Source organism: Nerophis ophidion, linkage group LG10, assembly GCF_033978795.1.
Source record: "Nerophis ophidion isolate RoL-2023_Sa linkage group LG10, RoL_Noph_v1.0, whole genome shotgun sequence".
NCBI lineage: Eukaryota > Metazoa > Chordata > Actinopteri > Syngnathiformes > Syngnathidae > Nerophis > Nerophis ophidion.
In genome coordinates this window covers 25352931-25380879 of record NC_084620.1, presented here as the reverse complement: position 1 = coordinate 25380879, position 27949 = coordinate 25352931, and the positions used below count along the sequence as shown (strand labels likewise).

The 27949-nt window shown below is 36.6% G+C and overlaps 1 protein-coding gene across 23 annotated transcripts in view; it reads left to right on the top strand.

Moving 5' to 3' along the window:
• LOC133560538 (pleckstrin homology domain-containing family A member 5-like) overlaps positions 1–27949 on the top strand; it is a 162527-nt gene that overhangs the window by 65821 nt on the left and 68757 nt on the right. For 18 of the 23 annotated variants that reach the window (XR_009808475.1, XR_009808477.1, XR_009808478.1 and 15 more), the window contains exon 4: positions 26021–26104. Coding sequence is in view for 15 of the 23 variants with exons in the window: in XM_061913147.1 (XP_061769131.1) it covers positions 26021–26104 (84 nt within the window). In the remaining 8 variants the exon portion in view is untranslated. Of the gene's footprint in view, positions 1–1432; positions 1517–10553; positions 10751–10865; positions 12705–20407; positions 20454–26020; positions 26105–27949 lie in introns of those variants that run through there. The other 5 variants (XR_009808479.1, XM_061913157.1, XM_061913156.1 and 2 more) reach the window with 5 other exon arrangements.

The window sequence follows — 27949 nt, the reverse complement described above, 5'->3', positions numbered from 1 at the left end:
GTTGTGTGACAAATAAACTTAACTATCATTTTAGCCAAAGTCCGCCAGCTGTACGTTTTTATAAACCTGTGCAGCTTTCTAAACCGGATTAGACAATCGCAGTTTAAAGCAAATTATAAAGCATAGCAAGAAGAAATGATCTGAAGTCATGCTAACCACAGTGCAGTGTGAATCCTTGAATATAAAGTTGTTTGTTTTTGATGTAGCTCGTTAAGTAAAATTTGGAAATCTGTGACAGAAATGGGATTTTTTTTTTTATTATCCCAGATTTTGTGTATGTTCTTAAAATGACACAAAAAATTAAATGCCTCTTGGTTTTGAAACGCCAAGATTATATTGATTGCTAAAGTGAGCTTTTTTGCCTCTGAGCCTTCAGTATTTCCAGGGCACGCTTTAGATTGTTTCATACGCATCTCAATGGGACTTCAATCATTCTTCAGTGGATGAATTAATTTTTAAGCCCTGCGAGGCTACTGAGCTCTAAATCCTTTCCTCGACACAAAGAAGGAATCTGTTCTTTCTTAATCTGAATTATTCAACCACTTGTCAGAATCATAAATCTGTCTTTTAGGGCCTTTCATCCTCTCTTCAGTTAAATAATTGGTGTTAAAAGAAGTCTAAAACAACAACCCCGCTAAAAACATAAGAAATCATGCATATATTTTTAAGAATATTTTAAATAATGCTCGGCATAAATCACTGATACATGGTGTCTACAAGGTTTCTTTAAAATTAAAAAAATGTGACATAGAAGCATATATGTTGTAGACAATAAGACAATGTTTTTTTTCTTATATAAAATTGTTTGAGCAAAATATAGTCAGGTGCAGAGTTAATAAATCGTGGCTCCCAGAGTTTATAAACATTATATACATATATACAATACAATTGAACAAAGCAAAAAAAAAAAAAACAGATATTTGCAGAAATAAACATTGAGGGAAAACTGAAAAATATCCTTCTTATCATGCTAATATTATTTCAATATGACCCTGGTATAGGGATGCAACGATTAAAGATTTTAACTGTACGATGACATTTTGAGTATTAAGCACGTTAATATGCATTGATTAATTTCCCAACATAAAATTAAAAAATCACATAGAAATGATTGAATTAACATTAATAGAATAATATTAAAATAACAGTGCTAAATAAAATGCATTAACAATAATACATGAATATTTGTATTATCAATATAAGACTAAGATTAACTTTATTGAACCCCAGGATAAAATGTTACTCATGTGGGTAAAATAAAGTCAAGTGTAAACTATGTCTATTATTAATATATAATCATCCATTTTATGCTGTATAACTGGAATGCACATAATTATATCGCATGATACAGTGCAGTTATCCTGATGTTATGTTAGTGTTTTCCACTGACTGTATTATTTTCCAATGCCTATAATTTATTCAACACAAACAGGAAGAAGCAATCTAAGTTGAATGGTCACTGAATGAAGCCATTGACAGGAGTACCTGTTGCTGACTCAAGGATGTGTTACTGATTGTAAGTGACACCTTTATATTTAACTCAATTCTTCATGATGTAACTTGCCACTAACATAATTTAAGTCAGTTTTTTTGTCTGACCTTTACTTTGGTGTTTAAAGCTGCACCATATTGGACGTATTGGACCCTTTAGCCACAACTTTCTTCAGGCAGGTTTTTTAAAATGGGCGAACCATCGTCTTCAATGACTCCCTGCATATTTTTTAAGCACCTGATATCTTCCCACATTCCCAATTTTATCTTTTTTTTTGCATGGGAAAATTTTACTGCTTGGTCCAATTCCCAGTTTTAAGCTAATGTTGATACTAGCGTGACTCTCGATAGGTGCATCAAAGGTGCACAGCTGGTGTAACTTTGTTTTTGTTTTGTGCAGATTGCGCCGAATATATTCTGCCATATATTGTCCATGTATAGCGAATGAGGAGGACTGACGCACACGGTATTACGGAGCCTTTGCGATTACATAACCATGACATTTTTAATCATGGTTAATAGTAAAATTTGTTAATCGTTGCATCCTGAGCTTGGTATTGAAATCATAGATATTTGGATCGTTCCTCTTACCCTGAGGATACACTGCATGCACGATACCAGTTTGAGCTCGAACATTTTAGAAGGCTTATTTTCCTGAGAAATTAGATTAAATCCCAAATTGTACGCCCTCAGGAGGCCCATGCATGCTGTACTAAACTAAGCTAGTTAGTCCTGACACTGATGACAAAAGGAATCTTCTTTATGCAAATGGTTTCACATGTCCTCATTTGTCTTCTCCTTACTTTCTGTACACCTTATCATTTGTATCCCCCCTCCTTGACTGTATGAGCTACAGTAATTGCGACAATTAGGGGAAGTTTGGGTGGAGTGGAAAACTAAACTCTTATACCACTTTGATCTCATCAATCTCTTGGGAGGCTGCCAGAAAGAATAGTTTGCCATTTTCCATCCTTGTCTTCTTTTCATCACAGGCTTAATGTTTCACTACAACGCATCCAATATTTCAAATATGACAGAGGAAAGCAATCCTATCTTTTTGTGACGTATGCTCTTGTATTTATTGTTCTTTTTATGGCTGTGCCCTTTCTTTGACTTCCCATTTGAAAGCTCCTCTGCTTTTATCACGTTTCCCCCACTTTACAACCTGGTAGGGCAGTATTGTTGTCATGTTAGTTGGCGGCCACAAGAGGGTACTCCTCTACTAGATTAATACGACAGTATTCTACTTCTTTTGTTTCTGTTCTTACACAGAGCATGTACCCATTATTGTGGGTGTGCCTCCAACATAGGCTGTGCTTGTGTGTACCCTTCTGGATTCTGAAGGGTACATTACAGAGGTAAAATAGGTACCTTTATGCCAAAAACTTGGGATACTCTGACTGACCATAATAATCACTAAGATTTATGTTGATTCTGTGGAATTGATTAATCATATCTTTAATAGAAGCAAAATGGAGTGCACTACATGACTGTTACCATCAGAGGTGCTGTCTAGTTAGCCTATGTTTACACTGCAGGTCCGTTCCGTTTGTTTTTTTTTGCTTACATGTGATATGAATCTGATTTTGTTTCATGTCAGTGTGAACAGCACAATTACGATTTTTTCTAAATTTGACCCAGGGCTGTTTCGTATGTGGATATAAATTTGATATGTATCCGACCCAGCTGCAATCTGAAAAATTTGGTTGCATTCATATAGTGACATAAAGTGAAATATATTTATATAGCACCTTTCTCTGGAGACTCAAAGCGCTTTACATATTAAAATTTATTATCTTCATCTTTAAGTTCCATTTTTTTTTAACCAGTGTGGGTGGCACTGGGAGCAGGTGGGTAAAGTGTCCCGCCCTAGGACACGACAGCAGTGAGGAGGATGGCAGAAGTCCGGATCAAACCTGGAACCCTCACGTTGTTGGCACGGCCGCACTTTCAATTGAGCCATACCGCCACATATAGTTTAAAAAGTAGAAATGTTCCACCACTTCTGGCTCGTACTGCTTGCCCACCCGCTCCTCTGAGCAGACGATGCAAATGCCCTAAAAACTGCATGCGCCAAAATCATTGACTTTCCATCTTAATCTTCTACGCCAAAAAAATCTGTTAAAAATGTTGACTCCAGTTGAACAAAATCCTTGATATTGCTACAAAAGTGCCAGGAGTGTGACTTACTAAAATTAGATTCATGTTTACTTTAGTAAACACAATACAGTGAGGATGTCATTTGTGCATGCGGGTCAGTTCAGGGACTCATTCCAGTCACATTATAAATCTAAATTTTTGGTAATGTGAACGACAATATATAGCTATTATATTAACAATTATTATTATTTATTGGCACTGAAACTTGGGAAAAATAAGCTACAGTGACCACCGGGTCAACTGTCCTTACCATATTACGGGTAATGTTCTCAAAGCCTAGTCACCTGACAATCCCTTTGACTAGTATTTTGATTTCCTTTTAATGACTCCCTTTAGATAGGTTTTGTGTCCATACCAGAGTGGGAAAAATTAGATTTTTTAGATTTAGACACAGACTGAGACTTCCTTATATTGTCATTCAAATGTGAACTTTGCAGTACAGATAAAAACAAAATGTTGTTGCATTAGGTCATGGTAGTGTAGGATAAAAGAGCAATAAGGTGCAGATATACATAAATAGATTACTGTACAGATAAATACATTGCAATTTTGCATATGCATCCACGTTTATGGTGTATCTTATATTGTCTTTATGTTCCAGCAAGTTAAAGTTAATCAATTTTTGGGGGAATGAAGGGAATTATTTTAATGCGTTCTTAGGGCCTGAGGAAAGAAGCTGTTACAGAACCTGTATGTTCTGCAACGGAGGCTGCCAAACCTCTTTCTAGAGTCGAGCAGTGAAAAACAGTCTTTGGTGGGGGTGGGAGGAGTCTCTGCAGATTTTCTGAGCCCTGGTCAGGCAGCGGCTTTTTGCATCTCCTGGATAGGAGGAAGAAGAGTCCTGACGATCTTTTCCGCCATCCTCACCACTTTCTGCAGAGACTTACAGTCTGAGGCACTGCAGGCTCCAGTCCAGACAGAGATGTTGTTGGTCCCCTCTGTCTGGACTAAAGCCTTTTTAAATAATGTTTTACAATTTCTGACAGTGTGTAAGGCATGCAGGCAGATTTCTGACTGTTAATTGAATGAGCACGAAGAAGGATACATATACATATGCTGTGTATCTGAGCTGGGACCCTAGTGGCTCCCTGGAGCCTTTACAAAAATGTATTGAAATGCAAAAAGATGGGGGAAAAATATTTCTTGTTTTAATATGGTTTCTGTATGAGAATAAACATGACCCAAACCCTGATGATTGTTAGAAAGCCCACTGATTAATATGTTTCTTTATGCTTCACTGATGAGAGTATTTGGCGAGCGCCATTTTGTCCTACTAACTTCGAAGGTCCTTGAACTAACTCACAACAGTTTGTTTACATGTATAACTTTCTTCGACGCTGCCACAGAAAAACATGTTACAGGTCTCATTTTGTCCACCAAACGTTTTATGCTGTGCGTGAATGCACAAATGTGAGCTTTGTTGATTGTTTTGACTTGTGTGGAGTGCAATTCAGGCATATTTGGTCACTTTAGACTGCAAGCTAATTAATGCTTACTAGCTATTTAGGCTAGCTGTATGTACATATTTCATGATTATACCTTGTTTTTAGATATGTTTGAGCTCATTTAATTTTCTTAATTTATGTCTTATGAGTATTTAATTTATACTTGCATGTCTCATGACACATCTGTATTTCATACTGGCTGCATTTCTGATAGTTGTTCGTGTACCATGTTGTTTGAGACCACAGCAAATGTTACCCAGCTTGCAATGATTGGAATAAATCAATTAGAAGAAGACAGCCTGTCGTTTACCCAGCTTACAAAGATTGGAATAAATCAATTAGAAGAAGACAGCCTTTTGTTTCCTTTAACTTGGACACACACATATATATATACCTTTGGCATTCCAAGCCAGTAATTTCCAGGAGTTATCTTACCCTCTGAGAAGCCTCTGTTTTACTAATGTTTCCTAATGTTGTAAAAATGTGTAAAATAAATAAATTAAAACATTTCTGTCAACAAAGATTTGCGTTATGATACACACAGTCATTTTTTTAGTATAAATGGATGGATGCTAAATTAGCTAATATAAACACTTACATAATGTGTTGCCTTTATTATAACACTTAAATAAGGTTTTTAATTTTTGGCAGCTCCAGACAGATTAGTTTTTTTGTATTTATGGTCCAATATGGCTCTTTCAACATTTTGTTTGGCAAAACACCTAAAAGTAATGCCATTTCTCCATAGGTTGTGTAATACTGTATAAAGATGCACGTTACGCTAAAAAAAGAAGCATTGTCTAGTCTACGCTAAAACAAGACAACATTCATACTCATTCAAACCATTAACTCACTTCTGACATTTGAGACAGTTTACGTCAATGCCGGAATTAGTCAAATCAGCTGTTTACCTGGTAGGTTACTTGTATACCTGTGTAATAAATAAGGGGATAAACGGGAAGTCTTTCTCTAGCTGCCGTCTTGTTTTATCATATTGTACTGCCTTTGCACATGTCAATGTTTACTTTTGTATGCACAAAAAATCAACACAAAGTCCGTACTTTGGAGCAATGTTCACAGACTCTAGTATTTGGCTTATTAGCTTCCTGTTTGAGGGAAGAATTGTTTGTTGAATGTTTGCTGGTTGTTGGAGGTTGGATGCTATAAAATGTCCGATGTATTGCAGCAGTCAGCCTTGATGCATTGTTGCAGCTCGAGGATTTATGAGCACGTCATGCCATGCACGTTTAAGAGACAAGCGGTTGAAATGTGCAGCTCGGTGTCGAGAGCGGCTGAATGTAACGCTGAAGAGAGACAGGCAAGGCGTGCGGGCGTGTTCAGTGGTTAAAATGCGTGCCTTTTGAGGGGTCTGTTGGTTTAACATCATAATGCTACATTTTTTTCCCTAATATTTTTGTGATTGACCTATACTCCTATAGAGTCCCAAATATAGACTGGCGACCACTGCTGTTGCACTTACACAAGCTTAATCAGCTTCTGACCATGTCAATTTACAATAGACCATGTATTTTTTTTTTTTAAGTATCAAAGACAAATTAATTTCTTCCTCGACCATTAAACATGTGGCATTTGTTAACAGTAAACCAAATATGTAACACTCATAAAAAACCCTCACTAAAAATTAAGTTATTTGTCAGGCTGTGGTTAAATTACAGGTAGTGTTAAGCTTAGTTTCTGTCCATCAGGGACTAAGAAAACTGGTCCAGTGCAAACACTTAAAAACTAAGGCTGTCAAAGTTAACAAGATAATATGTTAACTATAAATCCCTTTAACGGCACAAATTGTTTTGAACGCATGTGTCCTGACTCCTTTTTGCCTATTCTGTAGCGTGGGGAAATGTAATGGCGTTTAGTTACTGTTGGGCCACAAGCGGGAAATTAGCAAACAGAAATGTACAAAGATTACATTATAGAAATCAATCAATCAATCAATCAATCAATCAGTGTTTATATATATATATATAGCCCTAAACCACAAGTGTCTCAAAGGGCTGCACAAACCACAACGACATCATCGGTAGAGCCCACATAAGGGCAAAGAAAAACTCACACCCAATGGGACGTGGGTGACAGTGACAATGATGACTATGAGAAACCTTGGAGAGGACCGCATTTGTGGGCAAACCCCCCCAGGGAACCGACAGCAATGGATGTCGAGCGGGTCTAACGTGATATTGTGAAAGTCCAATCCATAGTGTATCTAACATAATGGTGAGAGTCCAGTCCAAAGTGGTTCCAATATAGTAGCGAGAGTGGAGCCAGCAGGAAACCATCCCAAGTGGAGGCGGATCAGCAGCGCAAAGATGTCCCCAACCGATACACAGGCGACCGGTCCAATCTGGGTCCCAAGTCTGGATGAGCGGTCCATCCTGGATCCCGACTCTGGACAGCCAGTACTTCATCCATAATTAGCACAAGAAAGAGGGGGACAGAGGAGAAAAAGAAAAGAAACGGCAGATCAACTAGTCTAAAAAGGGGGTCTATTTAAAGGCTAGAGTATACAAAGGAGTTTAAGATGAGACTTAAATGCTTCTACTGAGGTAGCATCTCGAACCGTTACCGGGAGGGAATTCTAGAGTACTACAGCTCGAATGGAAAACGCTATATAGCCCGCAGACTTTATTTGGGCTCTGGGAGTCACTAATAAGCCGGAGTCCTTTTAACGCAGATTTCTTGTCGGGACATATGGTACAATACAATCGACAAAATAGGCTGGAGCTAGACCGTGTAGTATTTTATACGTAAGTTGTAAAACCTTAAAGTCACATCTTAAGTGCACAGGAAGCCAGTGCAGGTGAGCCAGTATAGGCATAATATGATCAAACGTTCTTGTTCTTGTCAAAAGTCTAGCAGCCGCATTTTGTACCAACTGTAATCGTTTAATAAAATGATAAATGATAAATGGGTTGTACTTGTATAGCGCTTTTCTACCTTCAAGGTACTCAAAGCGCTTTGACACTACTTCCACATATACCCATTCACACACACATTCACACACTGCCATGCAAGGCGCTAACCATCACTCATCAGGAGCAAGGGTGAAGTTTCTTGCTCAGGACACAACGGATGTGATGAGGTTGGTACTAGGTGGGGATTGAACTAGGGACCCTCGGGTTGCACACGACCACTGCGCCACGCCATGCTAGACATGGGGAGACCCGAAAATAATAAGTTACAGTAACAAATGCATGGATAATGATCTCAGCGTCTCTAGTGGTCAAAATGGAGCGAATTTTTGCGATATTACGTAGATGAAAGACGGCTGTTTTAGTAACGCTCTTAATGTGTGACTCGAACAAGTGAGTTGGGTCGAAGATAATACCCAGATTCTTTACCGAGTCGCCTTGTTTAATTGTTTGCTTGTCCAATGTTAAAGTTGTATTATTAAATAGAGGTCGGTATCTAGCAGGACCGATAATCAGCATTTCCGTTTTCTTGGCGTTGATTTGCAAAAAGTTAGTGGACATCCATTGTTTAATTTCATTAAGATACGCTTCCTGCTGACTACAATCCGGCATGTTGGTCAGCTTTAGGGGCATGTAGAGTTGGGTGTCATCAGCAGAACAGTGAAAGCTAACACCGTATTTGTAGATGCTGAAGAGTGCAGGGCCAAGGACCGAACCCTGGGAACTCCACACGTTACCTTAACATAGTCTGAGGTCACATTGTTATGGGAGACGCACTGCATCCTGTCAGTAAGATAAGAGTTAAACCAAGACAAGGCTAAGACAACGTCACTGGAGCGGATGTCAGCTGGTGTGCTTTGCCACTTGCAGAGAGGCGCTTCTTTTTCTTTGTGTAGATGCAGTTCACTCCATTAATCACTTAAGACTTGGATAGTTACTTTAACTGCTTTAGTAAGATGGGATAAAAGCTCAACAAAAAGGACTGACAGAGGCAGAAGGCAGATAGTAGGCAGGAAGTCTTTAGTAGTTCTTTATTCTTATCGTCAAGACACATTCTCAAACCAACCACAGACTTCCGGCTTCACAATATAAGCGCTACTCGTCACATTCGCTACAGTAACAAAATGAAAAATATATTTAATTATGACCATGCTTCGATTGTCATATATGTTTTAATGTTATCTGTGATATTTCTACTTACATAAATGTTAATGCCTCAGTTGAGGGATATACTGTATGTAGTGAGTGACATTTTGTGGCAGATTGAAATAAAATGAACTGTAGATTATTTTATACAATGCTCTGATTGATAGTCCTCAATTACAGAATGTTTAACAGGCATTACATTACATTACATATTATTAAAAATTATTAATGATAAATGAACGGATCAATACAAAAATTGACTGTAACAATACCAAGTATACTGTCAGGTCAGGTATAAGGTCGATACTACAGTGTTTATATATATATATATATATATATATATATATATATATATATATATATTATTGTCAAAACATATTTTGTCGATTTTATAATTGTTTACAGACACAGGAAATAAGTCCCTGGACACATGAGGTCAAAACCAAAGAATTAAAATCAAAGCTTATAATAACAATTATTTTAAATATTTAATTCATATTGTTACACCGCCATCTTGTGTTTTTGTCTGAATATAATAATGATCAAATATGTAATCATAAAATTATCTTGAAATGTTGAATTTGAATGCAAATGTTTCAACTGCAGGAATACAAATTTGGTATTCCTGCATTCCTGCAGAATGCACATTCGATATTACTGCAGAATACACATTCTGTATTCCTGCAAAAAACTAAATCTGGCAAGACGCCAACACACTGCAGGTACATTTTCTTAAACTTCTCATTAAAAGTGCGTTAGTTTTTTTTTTGTGGGGAGCTGTTTAAAAAAGCATACGGTTCAAAAAACATTTCATTAAAGCAAATTGTCCAGTCATGGTAATTAAAAACTTAAAACATCTCTGTTAAGGGTACACTTATTAATGACAAAGAATATGTTTATCTGCGGTTAGTCACAATTATTTGAAGCTAACTATGAACAAACTGCGATTAATCATGATTAAATATTTTTATCGCTTGACAGGCCTATTCAAAACAAAATATACGTATTGATCTGAATATAATACAACACGTTTTTTTCAAGACATTGTCTTTTTAAATCATCCAAATTTTAAGGCGAGTACTTAAATGTGTTGGTTAAATAAATGATAAATGGGTTGTACTTATATAGCGCTTTTCTACCTTCAAGGTACTCAAAGCGCTGGTTCTAGTGGTGAAGTAGGAAATGTTGATATAATCTACCAAAATATCCTCAGGCAAAGCACTGAATCAGTCTTTTCTTATTTTCAATTCACTCTCATGAAGTCAAAAATTAAAAAATGTAGTTTGAGAGGAAATGTTTGCGCGATGTGTATTGCACTGGAACATAACCGTAACTTTTTTTCCCTTCTTTCCATGCTCCCCTGCTGTACCTGTTCACCCACCAGGTAAGACATCTGTTGTATTTTTCTCCTTTTGTATGTCCCTGATGTGTGTGTATTAAGATTTTTACCAATCATGTTCAATTTACAAGGTATTTATTTACTAGGTACATATTTCCAGGGTTGTTTTATTGGGCAAATGGGAAAATGGCTCAACAATGGTGTCATACATGTATGAAGTAAATGTTAACCCCTCAAGTGTATCTGTTTATAGTCGTATTTGTCTCTGTGCATGTGGGATAGCTGGACGTGGGTGTGTGGGTATGTTGGTTTATCTATATGTGCTTGGGGCACATGTTCATGCATGTGTGTCTGCAGATGGGTAACCATGACAACAGCAGCCTGAAGCAGAAATATGGTGGCAGGCACGGAACCTGTGTGCCATCTTTTTCTCTCGGTAGCAAGACATACAGCGATAACGCATCTCTTCATTTCTTTTTCACTCTGTCCTTTTCTCATTCTCAGTCATATTTCATCTTGTTTTAATCCAGAATGTGCATGCAAAAATTCCAAAGCAGTAATGGGGAATATGACAGTTTTATTTGAATGAACATCATTTATTTGCTCAAAACTTGGCAACAATATAAAATGAATTGCACAGGGCAAATTAAGTGCTGATATACACCAATAATAATATACGAACGAAATCCATAAACATACCTCAGAGTCCACTAATCTGCGGTTAAAGTAAATTGTGTGATTAATCTGCATTTTTACATAATACATGATTGATCGCATGTATTGACGAGTTAACCTTTGACATCTGTACTTATTACAAAATGACTATGCTTGTATTATTGTAAAGAATGTTAAAAATGTCCTTACCTGTCTTTTACCATTACAGTTTTGCGATAGTTTGAATGTGAAAACCGATTAATTATACTTTCATTATGTCCTACTTGGGGCCGGGGGGGGACTAAACTCAAAGCCAGTAGTGATTGTTTTTAACCTTGGAGTCTTCCCTGTAAATGCCCAATTTACTGCATTACATTTTTATGAGGTAATTTATTATGGGTTTATGGATTGATATCGGTTTTGAGGTGAATAATAAATGATGATTTACTACCTGTTGTCCATGTGTATTTGTAGAATACCCAGCTGCATCTTGGTGTGGCTCAATACAATTTCTGGGAATGCACAAAGCTAATGTCAAGGAACAAATGGCAAAAATTACCAAATAAACTTGATCATTTGTCATATGGAAAGGCAGTGAGGACTAGCTCAATGTGTGTAAAGTAAATATATTTAATATATTTTTGGACTTCCAAGAAAGCATTTGCTTTCACTGGTTGTTTGGAGGACTGCTTGGTATTCATCTGGAGTGCTGCACAGCTCCACTGGAAGCTCTGCACTGTGTGTTCTGTGAACAAAAGACAGACAAAGGATTTGTTGCTTTTTCAAAACAAATCGACGCACATTAAAGAGGGAAGCATCGTATATAGTACATTTTAACATTATATAATTAGCGTTCAAAAGGCAAGAATTTATTGCATCTAAGTGTAACAACTAGAAGTGTACTGAGCATTTGATTTGGTATAGAGGTGTATTGATTGCCTACATTGTAAACATTAAAAGTGATGTACAGGAAATCTGCCTCTACTTGATAAATAAATACAGTTCAAACCAGTCTTTTGCTAGCAAAAGTCAGGTCCAGCAATAGTACCAAGGAGAAGCCAGAGATTGAAAACCCTCTTCTGTGATTTGTCATGTCTTTGTGATCATGTTTTGTTTGGTGATGTTCTGTTGTTTTTTTGGACTCTTAGTAGCTGTTTACGCTCCCTTGTTTTTTCCCCATGACGACCATTACTTTCACCTGTCATGTGTTCACGACTCACGCACCTGTCAATAATCACGTCACTATTATTTAAGCCATAGTTGCCAGGTAGTCGGCCTGGCGACATCACTCTTAATGCACTTTTGATGCCCTCGTGATACACTCTTGATTCACCCCTGATGCTCTGGACTCTGTTTATGCCATAGCTCTTGATGTTCATTGTTCATGCTGCTTTGCTCATATCACAGTAAGTGTTTTTTTGTTTTATGTCCATAGTTCTGCCTTTGTGAAGTTTTTGTTTTTCTTAGCCAAGTTTGTTCTCCGCCCTGTGCGTGCCTTTTTTTTGTTCCTTTAAGTAAAATTAAATCATGTCATTACCTTCACGTCGTGTCCAGTCAAGTCGTTTTGCACGCTGAGAACATTCATCGCAGCGAGCTGCGTAAACCTTGCAGCAATCTGCTCCAAAATCCAAGTCTTGACATGATTTTTACTCCTGTTTGGGAACACTTGGCCTACCTTGTCAAAAATGTATTATACGGACAAACACAAGTGGATAAAAAGCCGCCATTTTTCAAGAGAGATGGAGAACGGTGCTTTAAGCTGGAACTATCACAAATGTGATTTATTGGATAATTTTCTGCCAGCAATTGGACATTTTGATACTTATGCTGTTATTATGGGATACCGTTACACCAATAACAATGACCCATGTTTATGTTTGTGTTTATAGACCCACATGAGACTTAGTGTGAAAATAGTGTGTAAGTTATTATATAGAATTTTGTATTTTCTATTATTTTCATTTTCTATTATTTTTCTGTTTTCTATTATTTATGTAATTTTCATTGTATTTTCTATTTGAACAAATATACACATAAATGTAGAGTATAATTTGCAAGTTCACACAATAATGCACTTGATATTATTCCTACAATGTTTTAGGTATTTTACAATACCTCAGTAAATAAAAAATATATTTTTTTTGCAGTGCAATTTCCTTCTTTACAATCGCGTCTCTCTCCTAAGTGTGGCCGCTAAATTGCTCCTGTCAGACCAGCTGTTATTGTTCCTGCAAAATGATCAAAATGCAAGTGGGAATAACACAGTGTAGACATTCTGCCTTTGTTGCCAAGCAACGTAAGAGTGTGTTAGAGTGTGATTTTTTTTTTGTTGAGAGAGAGTTGTGGAGAGCTGTGCACCTTTTTGTATAGCTGCTTTAATAAAATGACATCTTATACTGTATGCATTTTTCTAGCAACATGCTAGAATAGTGTTTGGCATGTCTGCCTCACAGTCAGGTTATCCAGGTTAGAATCTCTTGTGGAGTTTTTTTTTCCATCTACTCCGGCTTCCTCCCACATCCTAACATGCTAATTGGAGACTCTGCATGTGAATTTGCACATTTCCCGGTCAAATAAAGGGCAGAAACATTCAACCATTCCTAAAAGACTCTGCAAAGCAGCCTCCAACAAATTACAGGAATTAGAAACATTCTGGTCAAAGCAAGTGACCAAAATGCCGTTTGTGGTGTTTGTTTACAACTGAATAGAAAGCTAACATAGGGGATTCAGACTATTTTGAAATAGTAGTTATTTCACAGCGATCGTTCTGCCATACAATACCTCGATGCTGACGAGGGGGAATTACACTTCAAAGACTGTCATGGCTTTGACCAATAGGATTGCTTGTTTGCATCAAAGCAGATGTTTTTCTCACTAGTGCAAAACCATCCTTGTCCAGTTAAACCCTCCTGGTTTTGGAGTATAACTATTTGGGGTTTTGGCACCAGCCAGTAGACTAGATCTGACCAGTCTAAGACTAAATCTGACCAATCTAAGTCTATGATCATGAACTGATGAAGCCTGATATATATATATATATATATATATATATATTTTATATATATATATATATATGTATTTTATATATATATATATATATATATATATATATATATACAGTGGGGCAAACAAGTATTTAGTCAGCCACCGATTGTGCAAGTTCTCCCTCTTAAAATGATGACAGAGGTCTGTAATTTTCATCATAGGTACACTTAAACTGTGAGAGACAGAATGTGAAAAAAAATAATCCAGGAATTCACATTGTAGGAATTTTAAAGAATTTATTTGTAAATAAGTATTTGGTCAATAACAAAAATTCAACTCAATACTTTGTAAAATAACCTTTGTTGGCAATAACAGAGGTCAAACGATTACTATAGGTCTTCACCAGGTTTGCACACGCGGTAGCTGGTATTTTGGCCCATTCCTCTATGCAGATCTTCTCGAGAGCAGTGACGTTTTGGGGCTGTCCCTGAGCAACACGGACTTCGAACTCCCTCCACAGATTTTCTATGGGGTTGAGGTCTGGAGACTGGCTAGGCCACTCCAGGACTTTGAAATGCTTCCTACGGAGCCACTCCTTCATTGCCCGGCTGGAGTGTTTGGGATCATTGTCATACTGGAAGACCCAGCCACGTTTCATCTTCAAAGCTCTCACTGATTGAAGGAGGTTTTGGCTCAAAAGCTCACGATACATGGCCCCTTTCATTCTTTCCTTAACACGGATCAGTCGTCCTGTCCCCTTAGCAGAAAAACAGCCCCAAAGCATGATGTTTCCACCCCCATGCTTCACAGTAGGTATGGTGTTCTTGGGATGCAACTCAGTATTCTTCTTCCTCCAAACACGACGAGTTGAGTTTATACCAAAAAGTTCTATTTTGGTTTCATCTGACCACATGACATTCTCCCAATCCTCTGCTGTATCACCCATGTGCTCTCTAGCAAACTTCAGACGGGCCTGGTCATGCACTGGCTTAAGAAGGGGGACACGTCTGGCACTGCAGGATTTGATTCCCTGTCGATGTAGTGTGTTACTGATGGTAACCTTTGTTACTTTGGTCCCAGCTCTCTGCAGGTCATTTACCAGTTCCCCCCGTGTGGTTCTGGGATTTTTGCTCACCGTTCTCATGATCATTTTGACCCCACAGGATGAGATCTTGCGTGGAGCCCCAGATCGAGGGAGATTATCAGTGGTCTTCTATGTCTTCCATTTTATGATAATTGCTCCCACAGTTGATTTTTTTCACACCAAGCTGCTTTTCTATTGTAGATTCACTTTTCCCAGTCTGATGCAGGTCTACAATTCTTTTCCTGGTGTCCTTTGAAAGCTCTTTAGTCTTTGCCATAGTGGAGTTTGGAGTCTGACTGTTTGAGGCTGTGGACAGGTGTCTTTTATACAGATAACGAGTTCAAACAAGTGCCATTAATACAGGTAACGAGTGGAGGACAGAAGAGCTTCTTAAAGAAGAAGTTACAGGTCTGTGAGAACCAGAGATCTTCCTTGTTTGAAGTGACCAAATCCTTTTTTTCCATCATAATTTACAAATATATTTTTTTAAATTCCTACAATGTGAATTCCTGGATTTTTTTTTCACATTCATATATATATATATATATATATATATATATATATATATAATGTCCGGTGATAGATTGTAATACTATTGTTATATCTTAATAATACATTTTGGTGAATCATTCTTGCTATGTCTTGCAAATTTGACAGCGACAAGACAACACATACGTCCTCAATGCATTGAATTACGTCCTTGTTAGCTAGCTATAAGAGTGTTCTTGCTACTTTTAAATCAATAATCCTGGTTCCATGGTGACAAATAAACTGTTTTTCTTACAAGTATTGTCACTGCAGGACAATGCAAAGCTAAACATGCTCCACTTGGTTGTGAGTTCAAACCCCGGCTGAATCATACCAAAGACCATAAAAATGGGAACCATTACCTCCCTGCTTGGCACTCAGCCTCAAGGGGTTGGAATTGGGGGTTAAATAGCCAAAAATTATACCCGGGCGCGGTCACTGCTGCTGCTCACTGCTACCCTCACCTCCCAGGGGGGATCAAGGGTGATGGGTCAAATCCAGAGAATAATTTCGCTACACCTATTGTGAGTGTGACAATCATAGGTACTTTAACTTAAACTACACAGGAGAATATGCTAACGCTAAATTCGAGCTCTTATTACTACCTTCTTAATAGAGTTATTTGTATAGTTTCTTTTTTTTTTACTTCTTCCTTTTTAGTTATATTTTAGATTATGAAGACTATCAATAATATCAGTATTTAACAAGCCGCTGTTTGTTTTTTTATTAAAGCAATTCGAACACATATTGTCAATAAACGTTGTACTGTTTTCTGTTATTCTACTTGATTTATTGACTTTTGGATATAGACTTTTTGTACATTCTATGAAGTCATCGATCTTTTTTTAAATTAAAAATTTTTTTTTTTTTTAGCTTTCTTGGATTTTAAAGTCCCCTCGTATAATGATGCCTTTTTAGTTCTTATCAGTGTATTTTGTTTTGATCCAGTCCATGCATTTCTCAATGCTTGACTTTGGCGTTCTTTACATGCAATTGACATTTTAACTTTTTTCTTGACTGTTTTTCTATTGTTATACATTATTGTATGTTATTAATGGTCTTTGAATTATCTTTTTAATGTCTTCAAAGTAACTTAAATTTTTCTTACTAATTCGACAATAACTGCAGATTAATATCCTATGATAACATTTTTACCTATATTTGTTAGAGATGCTCAAATAAATTATTCACACTCGAACCATGAATCTTATTTGTTCAGATTATAAATATTCAGAAAAAAAAATAAAGCATATATATATATATATATATATATATATATATTAGGGCTGCGAATCTTTGGGTGTCCCACGATTGGATTCAATATCGATTCTTGGGGTCGCGATTCGATTATAAATCGATTTTTTTCGACTCAACGCGATTCTCGATTCAAAAACAATATTTTTCCGATTCAAAACGATTCTGTATTCATTCAATACATAGGATTTCAGCAGGATCTACCTCAGTCTGCTGACATGCTAGCAGAGTAGTAGATTAAAAAAAAGCTTTTTTAATTGTAAAGGACAATTGCAATAATGTAAATTTTTTTGAACAATTAAACGAACCAAAAATATGACTTATTTTATCTTTGTGAAAACATTGGACACAGTGTGTTGTCAAGATCATAAGATGCGATGCAAGTGTAAGCCACTGTGACACTATTGTACTTTTTTAATTTCTTTTATAAATGTCTAATGTGAATGTACATGAGGGATTTTTAATCACTGCTATGCTGAAATTATAACTAATATTGATACTGTTGTTGATAATATTCATTTTTGTTTCAGTATTTTTGGTTTGTTCTGTGTCGTGTTTGTGTCTCCTTTCAATTTCTCTGTTTATTGCAGTTCTGAGTTTTGCTGCGTCAGGTTTGGTTTTGGAACTGGATTGCAGTGTTATGGTATTGCTTTGTATTGTTTTGTGGGATTAATAAAAAAAAAAAGAATTTTTTTTTTTTGAAAAATCGATTTTTTTTCAAACATGTGAATCGATTCTGAATCGCACAACGTGAGAATCACGATACGTATTCAAATCGATTTTTCCCACACACCTAATATATGTATATATATATATAAATATATATATATATATAAATATATATATTTATATATATATATGTATATGTATATATATATGTATATATATATATGTATATATACATGTATATGTATATATACATGTATATGTATATATACATGTATATGTATATATACATGTATATGTATATATACATGTATATGCATATATATATATATGTATATATACATGTATATGTATATGTATATATACATGTATATGTATATATACATGTATATGTATATATACATGTATATGTATATATACATGTATATGCATATATATATATATATGTATATATACATGTATATGTATATATACATGTATATGTATATATACATGTATATGTATATATACATGTATATGCATATATATATATGTATATATACATGTATATGTATATGTATATATACATGTATATGTATATATACATGTATATGTATATATACATGTATATGTATATATATATATATGTATATGTATATATACATGTATATGTATATATATATGTATATGTATATATATATGTATATATATATGTATATGTATATATATATGTATATATATATGTATATATATGTATATGTATATATATATGTATATGTGTATATATATATGTATATATATGTATATATACATGTATATGTATATATACATGTATATGTATATATACATGTATATGTATATATATACATATACATATATACATATAGTATATATATGTATGTATGTATGTATATGTATATATACTGTATATACAGTATATATACATATATATACTGTAAATATATATATATATATATGTATATACATACACATACAGTATGTGTAGATATATATATGTGTACATACATATATATTTTTGGGAGGATTCATTTTAACAAACGTGTTTTTTAGCCCATTTCAACACTTACTCGCTGTATGTATACATCAGCAGCCAAGAGGAGCTTTTGTAACATGTAACCTGTTTTGAAGTTAAGAAAAATAAAATAAATGTGATGCCAAGTAATATATATTGCGAGAATCGGGTATAATCGAGAATCGATTCTTAAGACTGTGCCAGTGCCTAAATTTTGCCCAAAACCAATAAGTTAAAAAGTTACAGTACCAATGAGAATACTAAGACACTAAAAGTAAAATACATTCTTATTATAGTTTAACAGAAGTTAAGTTAAGTACCAAAGATTGTCACACACACACTAGGTGTGGTGAAATTTGTCCTTTGCATTTGACCAATCCCCTTGTTCACCCCCTGGGAGGTGAGGGTAGCAGTGGGCAGCAGCGATGGCTGCGCCCGGGAATCATTTTTGGTGATTTAACCCCCAATTCCAACCCTTGATGCTGAATGTCAAGCAGGGAGGTTATGGGTCCCATTTTTATAGTCTTTGGTATGACTCGGCTGGGGTTTGAACTCACAAACTACCGATCTCAGGGCGGACACTAATCACAAGGCCACTGAGTACCATATAAAATAAAACATACAGATCATGTTTTAAAAACAATGCATGTTGTGCCATTTAAGTCTAACTGAATGGTAAATGAGTACTTCAATTTTGTAAGTACATTTCAACAATTTTGAATACAACAACAAAAAAAAAGTCCTAAATGTCATCACAGCAAAACCAAAATAATTACAGAAAATGTGCAAACATGCTTGTGTAAGCTGTTTTACTGAGACACATATTTCGTTCGACAGGATTTAGCGCACAGCCGTTTTATTGTGAAGGCCCATGAAGTGTGCTGTTGGTATTTTAGACACAGGCTGCTGTGTTTTGACGAGAGACTGGCTGTGTTCGGATAAAAAGTAGCTCTGGAGTTCCTGCCTGCCGTCCTTACTTCACATTGAGCCTGCACAACATCAGCGGTCATCTTGTAAGACTCTCAGTCCCATTTGTGTTGTACTGTTGAAGTTCAAAATTTCGACTTTTGTAAACGTAACTCGCTGGCTTTAACCGTGATTGGTGCATAATGACTGAGTTTTGCGACAGTAAAAATTTAAATGAGTTTCGGACTGTGTGTTTGTGTCTGGATCGCCCTACTAATGTATCAATGTATTCATTTTGCATTAAAATGTGGCAGAGATCGCTACTTCTTTTTTTAGGTCTAGTTACTACCATGTATGTCGGCCTTGGTGCTGTTTAGGATTATCAAAATAATTGTTGAAAATCCATGAATTTCAAAAATATTATTAAATATCTAAATATCCTTTTGGTCTGTGCACAACAAGATAATGTTATTTATTTTAAGTGCAAGCACATGGCCATGATCATGCTACATGTGCATGTGACAACAATTGACTCAGAAGATCACCATCTCAATTCTAAGCAAGAGAGCGGTAATTCACATTTGTTGCGGAATCTTGCAGCCCTTCCATAAAATTAAAATAAGTATTTCCTCAGTACATTTTACAACTCCTTATGGCGTTGAGCACACCTTTGACATATTTGAATAATGGTGTGGTAAGCAGTAGACGAGGAGAGAGAGAAAGGCAGGGAGTGCTGTTGAGCAGCAACTTGCACTTGCAGCATCACTGCCTTCTCAGAAAAAAAGCCCTTGGACAAGCCAGCCATCCTCTGCTTGCCTGATTGTTTACCTCTTTAACACCTTCTACTATTCCTCCGGTGAGTCAACAATCTGGACAGTGTAATTCTGCTGTTTGTCTATGTGCTATGTTGTTACATCTATGCGGAGAGGAAATGTATTGGCAGACTGTTACGATGTAGATTGTGATGTAATATTACTCACACAGACTGCTGCCAAGGCATACCCATACAAATATGAGCTTGTTGGAACAATCTGTACCGGCATAGCTACAGTATTTCTTGTTGTGGTCTTTGCTGGATGAACTCTGAATGCATACAACATTTACTTTTTTTTTTGCTTCTTTTGGGATTGCACTTTACATTACCATTTGAGCTCTTCAACTGGCTGTTAAAATGTAGCCATTTTTTCTTCGATGCACAGATGCTTATTACTGCCACCACTTGATACAGAGATGATTCCTGTAGTGTATGACTTTATTTATTTGATAGCAGGTGTGACCCAGGTAGCAGCGAGGTTAGATTTACATTAAAGGTTTGATTTACACAACATGGTGGAATCACATACCAACCAATACGACATTAAATATTTGTTAATTTTTGTTAAACAGAGTAAAAATGACAGGTTACACAGCATTAAGCATATGTGTAACGAGACTGTAACTTCTTGCACAATTAATCAAATTAAAATCACAATCACAATTTTGGCTGCCACCATTAAATGAGGGTGATCGTCGGTGATAATAACATTTAAAAAGCAGTCTATGTTGCACATCAAATCAAGCACTTCCACAATCGCGGTGTCAGAGAATAGACCGTGAAGCGTGCTTCCGTCGACGCCAGAGGCCATTGTGTAGAGCACAAAACTTCATCAACATGCCGAACTGGAACATTTACATTAACAATCTTTTCCCTAGGTTGCTGCAGCCGATTGCTTCGTTTCACCCATTTTACTCGCTCCACTTTTGTACTACTACACTGTTGTTATCAGATGCACAAGGTGTGGACAATACTGAGAACAGACTCATTTGTCACACCCAAAAATATATCGCAGAGAAGAAAATTATTTGATTTTGTTTTCATTTTGAAAGTGCAAGTCATCGTCGTGTCACTGGTCACTTCTTCACTCACCTGCTCTCACTTTGAGAGTGTTAAAAGAGGAGCGAAAGATGCAGCAGGCGTTCTATAAAACAATGTGTAGGGTACGTTACCATGAATATGACTTGTTTATAAAGTCTTGCCATTTGTTTTTTGGGAAGGTCACTTGTCTATTATTTATTTGCTAAATTACCAACAATGTCAGCACTAGCTAAAATGTTTTGTAATCTCATTTGATTGAACGCAGGTTGTAAAGTGACACAACACTGAGTTGTCAGTGACGCAAACATTTTGTGTATTTTTGGACGTGAGAGGCATCACGCTAATTTCATTTTTGTTAGCCAAACAGTTGCACTGATCCAGATGGGTTTTGTTGGAGAGCTGTGTGTATATGATACATGGGATTCTGGGTATTTGTTCTGTTGTGTTTATGTTGTGTTATAGTGCGGATGTTCTCCTGAAATGTGTTTGTCATTCTTGTTTGGTGTGGGTTCACAGTGTGGCGCACATTAGTAAGAGTGCTAAAGTTGTTTAGACGGCCACCCTCAGTGTAACCTGTATTGCTGTTGAATAAGGATGCCTTGCAGTCTCTTACTTGTGTCTGCAATAGCCCCGTCAAACAATTCTTTGAGCTGGCAAGCTATTTGTACAAACTGTAGAGGGCGGTAGTGCCATCATTGTACGCCCTTATTATTGTTCATTGGGTGAACACCAGTGTACATTCGAGAGAATAATTACTCTGAAACTAGGGAGTCTACCGAGAAAATTGGGAGGGTTGGCAGGTGTGACGCTGTCAAGGGGCTTGTATATAAAACTCGCGGGCCGCACTAACATTACATTTTCATATTGAGGTGCGGGGCCGCGTGTCTGAGACCCCTGGTTTACACATAGCACAAAGCAAAAAAAAAACTCTGTATGCAGTATCATTTCATATTAAATTTCAAAAGAGTTTTGTGGCTACCATTGTTTTCTTTATTTTGTGAAACGGGTCAAAATGGCTCTTTGAGTGGTAAAGGTTGCCGACCCCTGTTTTAGTTGATCAAAAAATAGTACCTTTAAATGACACTGCATAAACTGCATCTTACTTTTAGCAACATTCTAATTTGAATAAAGTTACTCTTTTTAGAGAAGATATAAATTGTACTTTTTTATGGAATAATTTTCAAATAACTAATTGAGAGCTACCTTTGGGGAGCAATATTTCTGTATTGCATTGCACGTTGAATGCAAATAATAATCTCCAACACTAAGATCAATACAGTTCTAACATAAAACTGTTTTTTTGAATAAAATGTTTCTGTAAATTTAAATATAGTATTATGCATGGTATGAAAATAAATAATCAAGTAAGTGGATAAACGCAGGATTTTTCATTCACACATCTTAGCGATGTGCTGAGGGACTGCTTCAGTGATCATTCTCCACCGTGCTTCTTTCTCATCATACATGGTCTCATCATACATACTGTACCTGGTATAAATGATTCCACCACAGTAAGTTGCTTTTTGGCCTAAGTCTGTTTGTTGTTACAGTCTTGTCTTCCTCATTTAGACTATGTTTACACTGCAGGCCAAAGTGGCCCAAATCTGATTTTTTCGAAATATGATTTTTCCCAGCTGAGTGTTTACACTGCAAATAAAATGTGATCTTTATCAGACTTCAGTATAAATGCGCACATGCCCCACTGTGGCCCCAATGTGGCCTCGGCATAACTTGCATGCGCAGTTCGATAAAATGAAAACAAAGAAAGTTGATCAGGTTCTGTAAATGAACAAGGAAATCGCTGCTACTACTAAAAAATAAAATACAAGTTACCACACCTTAAAAATGTATGATTTTCTTACATGGAAATAAATTAAAGTAATATGTTCCAAATAAGTGTTTGATGAGCATTCCTCAACTTTATCAGTATGTATTGCCACCTTTCCCAACTTCTTTGTCACCTGTTGCTGGCTTCAAATTCTAAAGTTAATAAATATTTGCAAAAAAAAAAAAAAGTTTATCAGTTTTAACATCAAATATGTTTTGTAGCATATTCAACTGAATATGGGTTGAAAATGATTTGCAAATCATAGTATTCCGTTTATATTTACATCTAACACAATTTCCCAACTCATATGGAAACAGGGTTTGTACATAACATGTAAGCAAATACGCCACAGCGTCAATTCCGGTCCTTCAACAATTGCTATTTTTTCGGAAACAAAATATATATTCATGTATTACATATAGCCTATTATTTGCACACTATTGACTAGTGATGCACCAAAAATTCAGACGTCGAAAAAAGACTTTGCTCATTGAAACTGGATGTTGTGATGAAGTATCTACTTCCGCTGGCCGGCTGCGTCTTTCACGAATGACTTAGCTCGCCTAAAGATGACGAAAAAGTCACATACGGGTCGCATTCAGGTCGTATTGCATTTAGACTGAAGTCACATTTAAAAAGATCAGATTCCAATCTTTTTTGAACTACCTCTTAATGTGGTCTTAATCTGATGCGAAAAGACAGGCAAAAAAAATCAGATGTGTCACTTTAGGGCAAAAAAATCAGATTTGGTATACAGTGTAATCAGGGCCTTAGAGTTGCATTTACTGCACTCAACTGAAGGCTTCGGTTTTTAGATGCTTGAGTAGGTTCGTTGTGCTACTGCCTTTTTTTAAACAAACTTTGTTGCGTGCAGTCATTTGTACCACAGCTGTTGCCGCAAATCTAAAGTACTGACAACACTATTCAATCAATCAATCAATCAAAGTTTATTTATATAGCCCTAAATCACAAGTGTCTCAAAGGGCTGTACAAGCCACTACGACATCCATGTTCTTTCCTTTGGAACAAATATCTTAATCTCGTTAGTGTTAGCATTAGCCTTGTTTTGCTAGGTGTGCCGCTGAGAAAATAAGGGGGAGTGCAGAGGCTACGGAAGCTACTGGGTGCAAAAAGTATGCCGTAGCAAGAGGAGAAAATAAATCATTTGCAACATTTTTCAATTATCTGCAACAACAAACTTGATTATATCAATAACATCAATAAATTGTCATTGCCTGAAAAACCTTTTAGTATTTTAATGTCAGAAAGTTATTATTTTAAAGAGGCCCTATTATGCAAAACTAACTTTTCTTACCTATTTATACCTACTGTTGTGTGTTTGGGATCAGCATAAGTCCAGAACATTTTAAATTAAACAATGGAGGCAAATGAGCCGGAACTTGCTAAACCTGTGAGGTTTTTCGCACCGATGACGTCACCGGATCTTGCATACGTGGTATAAATTTACCCAAAAACCTTTACTATATCAGTTGCTAGCTAACATTGTAGTCCGACGATGTAGTCAATAAGTTCCTTTTTTCTCTCTATCCTCTTGTGGGGCAGACAGGCTCGTACATGCACATGCATCTTGCGCAGTGCCATTTCTAATGCAAAGTAGCGTATAGTCTGTCAGTACACTCACTATGGAAGTGTTAAAAACTCCAACAAAGTTGGAGGGGTGGAGTCGCTGTCAAAGTGGAGCCACGTAAATAAGCGCATCCTGAAGAAAGTCAAAAAGCATCTAGAAAACCGTCTGTAAAACATAATCTATGCAAAATGTTGACAGAGCAACCACCATTACATGTTATGTAGACCACAAAGAAGTGTTTGAGTTGTCGGAAAAATAATCATAATATGGTCTCTTTAAAATCAGTCCATGTGACATAGTGTTTTATGAATATTTTGCGATGTATAGTTAAGTCCTATTTGACATATTTCTGCCTAAATTTTCTATGGATCTGTCCTGTCACCAATACAGTATGTGTACCCCAATCTGAAACACATTCTTACACCCTTGGACGTTTGCACAACACATTACTCTGCTTGTCTCCTTGGAGTCACACTAGCAAAACCAACAGCTAACCATCGGGCTAAGTAGAGTAGAGACATTTCCCCACCGAGTGTCACCATTTTTTGCCGGTGTTCTGGCTAGACATGCTCCCTCATTGGAATTCATGCACCCCTGCATCTGCGCATGCGTATGACTCCGGGGGAACGGTAAATGTTATTGTGCATTGAAGGACTCTTTCACATGAGTTCAGTCATTACAGTAAATAACTATATATTTGTATTGTATCATTTAGTATACATGTTTCACACTACAAACAATCAAATGTATGATTAGGTCAAACGGGGGTGTCCAATTGGTGACGCGCAGGCCACCCATGAAGCATAAAAAATGGGAAAATATATCTAACAGCATCATGTAATGAGAAAAAGCTGACACTGATACTAATAACGAACAATAACAAAAATATTTGTCTTTAAATACATGGGTCATGTTTATTTAGCCTTTTTTGTTAGACTATTTAATTACAAATTACATGATAGTGTCGTTTTCACTGCATGTTCAAACCAAAGGTGGCAATAGACAACCCCATATTAAACAATGCCAAATCAGTGGGTAAAAAACACCAGAGTCTAAAAGACAAGCAGTAGAAACCCTAAGACAGCAAGAACTGTGTTTAACTTATTTTGGAACATTCTTATCTTTCTCTTTTTTGTGTTTTTTTTCTTCCAGTCACAATGAGCGAAAGGTGACCTGCAAGCACCCTGTATCAGGAGGCCCCTCTCAAGACAACTGCATCTTTGTTGTAAATGAACAGTAAGTTTCTCAGCTTCGTGATGCTTGTGGTTAGCATTATGTGCTTGTAACTTATGTACTGGTTACCAGTCAGACAGACCTGCAGTGTTATAAATATGTTCAGTAAATATGATGAATGTTCCAAATAATCACAAACATTTCCCCTACAAATAAGTCAAAATTAAATAAATATTTGCTCTTAAAGGCCAATTTAAATCAGTTGCTAGCTCATATTGATTTACTTTATTTCATGAACAATTTTCATTAATTCTTTGTAAAGTGGACCTTTCAACAACGATCCACACTCCATTTATTTTTCCTCTGTTGTTTTATACAGTCAACTAAGTGCACCCATTTTAAACCGTTTCTTTAAAGGTGTTGTTTACAACCTCCTCACAATAACATTTTTAAAAGCAAGACATATAACAAGAACATCAATGGCAAGCTTATTTAACTATTAGTGGTTTAACAGGACACATTTGTGTGACAATTGTCTATATTTTTTTTACAATTACCAAGTTCATGTAATAAAAATATTTACCGGCCCGTATAAAATGATGGGGTTTACGGCGGTCACTCACACGGCCACATCAAGAACAGTCAAAGGTGAACGACAAACAATTTGCAGTCATATTGTTGTTTCGATAGAATATACATTCGATGACAGCTAACGCTAGCTATCCAAATTGCTATTATTAGCTAACAATACCTAAAGCTAATGCGCATGCATGTGTTAGATATGTATCTAATTATGTCATTACGTACAAGAAGCCATAAGAGGGTGGGATATACTGTGTAAACTACTTTGGAAAGTTAGCGTATATACATATACAGTATACATATGGTTGAGACACGCACCTGGGTATAGGTTGATTGGCAACACTAAATTGGCCTTAGTGTGTGAATGTGAGTGTGAATGTTGTCTGTCTATCTGTGTTGCCCTTGTGATGAGGTGGCGATTTGTCCAGGGTGTACACCGCCTTCCGCCAGATTATAGCTGAGATAGGCACCAGCGCCCCCCGCGACCCCAAAGGGAATAAGCGGTAGGAAATGGATGGATGGATGAGTCGACCATGTATGTCAAAGTCAACTCAAGTGGACTTTTTTAGTAGTAAAGATAACACATTGGACAGGGAAGTGATGAGTAGGTTCGACATCAACGGGTTGTCGACATACTGTAAGTAGGACCAACTTAATTGGGTTCCACAGTAGTGCCCTATTAAGAGGCGTTGTTCCCCATTTGGTCATTATTAATGCAACACACTGCCTGCAAAGCAAACATCCGTCCATCCATTTTTTACCGCTTATTCCATTTTGGGGTCGCGGGGGGTGCTGGCGCCTATCTCACTTACAATCGGGCGGAAGGCGGGGTACACCCTGGACAAGTCGCCAACTTATCGCAGGGCCAACACAGATAGACAAACAACATTCACACTCACATTCAAACACTAGGGCCAATTTAGTGTTGCCAATCAACCTATCCCCAGGTGCATGTCTTTGGAAGTGGGAGTTGAGCCGGAGTACCCGGAGGGAACCCACGCATTCACGGGGAGAACATGCAAACTCCACACAGAAAGATCCCGAGCCTGGATTTGAACCCAGGACTGCAGGAACTTCTTAAGGACTTAAGGAGGAAAAAAACTAAAGAATGACATATTACCTGCTGACAAGAAAAGAGTGCACTTTGCTGGAACGGGGAGAAATAATGTAATCAAAAAGCTATTAAGGTTTGTATAAATGACATACAAGGTAAGCTAATGGACTAAGCCTGTGCGCTTCCTTAAATGAGCAAAATATAGCACACAATCCATATAGCGTGTATATTCAAAATATATGCTAATAATCAGAACGCCCACAATACTGGGA